The sequence below is a fragment of the Cryphonectria parasitica genome (assembly GCF_011745365.1).
Source record: "Cryphonectria parasitica EP155 unplaced genomic scaffold M406scaffold_12, whole genome shotgun sequence".
Taxonomy (NCBI): domain Eukaryota; kingdom Fungi; phylum Ascomycota; class Sordariomycetes; order Diaporthales; family Cryphonectriaceae; genus Cryphonectria; species Cryphonectria parasitica.
Window position 1 is genome coordinate 47,588 of NW_024468920.1, and position 2,077 is coordinate 49,664.

The 2,077-nt window shown below is 36.4% G+C and overlaps 1 protein-coding gene across 1 annotated transcript; it reads right to left on the reverse strand.

Annotated features, from left to right (window-relative positions):
* Positions 1–804: 804 nt before the first annotated feature.
* M406DRAFT_219291 (uncharacterized protein) lies at positions 805–1,108 on the reverse strand (the record flags this gene model as incomplete). The annotated part of the gene is made up of 2 exons (XM_040915540.1): positions 805–902; positions 961–1,108. Coding segments are annotated over 2 exons (246 nt in total), but the record flags the coding sequence as incomplete, so codon positions are not given.
* Between the last annotated feature and the right edge of the window lie 969 nt (positions 1,109–2,077).

Genomic DNA, 2,077 nt, shown 5'->3' on the forward strand with positions numbered 1-2,077 from the left:
GAAAGTTTAGCAAGAACTTTGATTAAAACTATAATTTATTTAGGAATAAATAGTATGATATGCAAATTCCAAAAGGATTGAGAAATTAATTCTACAGAAGAGAGATAAGATTTATCTACTTCGAAAAAACATCAAAATAATCAAACTTAGCAATAAACTCAACTATAAGAAGTTAGAACTATTTAAAATCTTATAATAAATCTTCTCAATTAATTACAAATTAGTATTATTTTATAAGATAAGAATATATCTGATTTTCCATATCTTACTGCTGGAATCAGCAGTACAGGAAATACTAACAAACAATACAATAGAAGTGGAAAATAATGAATTAGAGTATAAAATAGAGAAGATTCTCAAGCATAGAAGTACAAATAGCATAAGGGAATATCTCATTAAATGGAAAGGCTACCCAGCGAGCGAAAACTCTTGAGAACTGCAGAAAAACGTTAAAAATGCTTAGAAAAAGGTAGCTGAATATTGGAAAAGAAAAGCTAGCATCTAAGACAATTGCTCCGCCCCGAACCGAAACTCAGAAGCCTCGGGAATCTTACTCTCCAGGAAACCCAACTAATCCATCACTGCATTCCCTACATCTACGGAATTCCAGTTAAAACCTCCAGAGGAAGGACTCTCAGGAGCAACAACAGGCTCCGCGGAAACTACAGCCTGCATCTCAGCAGCTACGCGCTCGCACTCCTCCTCCTCCAGGCTCTCGTTTACCAGTTTTATCCCCTTTTCCTGAAGAAAGCGTTATTGCTTCTTCAGGCGGAATAAGCAACTCAAAGATTCCAATAAACAGGCTTAAGCATCAGCTAACTCTTGTTGATGCTTCAGCAGACGCTCCTCTTTCTCCACCTCTCTACTATTCAGACAAACCAGCTCATCAGTAATGCAGAACACTGAGAAAGTGCTATCAGGAAAAGTGCGCAAGGAAAGAAAGCAGTTGGGGAAACTTACAGGAAGAAACGGGAATCCAACCAGCATCATACGAACAGCCTCGCTTCATACACTGAGAACAGCTTTTTACCCCATCTATCATCTTACACTGCACCTCTTCCTCTAAACAAAAAGAATACAGCATAATCTCGTAACCAGTGGATTTGATATATGAAAAACGCTCGAGATAATAAAGATGCAATTGCAACAAACCAGAAGAAGCAGAAGAAGATTTCTTTGTAATACGAGAATTGAGGATTCTATTCAACATCTCGATTAGGAAGGCATAACCACGCACACGGAGAACTTGCTGAATACTTACAGGAGATTGTTGAGAATAACAACTAATAGGAGGGAGATAATATTATAACTCATCCAATATGCAGATTACGAAAACAGGTTACAAGCAAACAAGAACTAGGTGTTATAACTCAATGTCGGATAATCTACAAAGATTATGCAATCCAGGGTTAGGGTTACAGGCTAATTAATCAGAAGAGCTTACCTGTGCTCACTGAGCTTCAGTGAGCACCACTGAGCAGCAATGAGCCTTAGTAAGCATCAGCGAGCTACACTGAAGAGCTGAATATATAAGAATACGTTTATTCCCATTAGATAGATCTTATATATAGCTCTTCAGTTGTTAATCTAAGTATCAGATTACTCTCTACTCTGATAGCTCCAAAGGCAGTAAATACTTGCATCGCTTATTAGGACTTGTACAGTTCCGTATTCAAGGACTTGATACTTTGATACTGCTCTTGTTAGCATAAATCTCTTCATATACTTAGGAATCTTCGGATTGCTGCAGTGCTCATTACAGCATGCTTAACGGTATCTACTGTTCCTTTAGGTAGCAGAAACAGCACAGAGATCAGAACTAATACTCACGAATATACTATGAGAATATTATAAGTTTAAGAAACTGTTTCAGAAAGAATTGAATACAGGATTATTAGAATACAGCTTATATGATTACGAAATCCTGTTACAAGAAGAGAAATAGCTCAAATTCTTCCTTATCTATGGATTAAATAAAGCACAGCTAGAAGTACTTAGGAAGTATTTTAACAAAAACCTTAGAAAAGAATATATATAATTATTGCAATTATCAGCAGAATACTCTATTCTGTTTGTA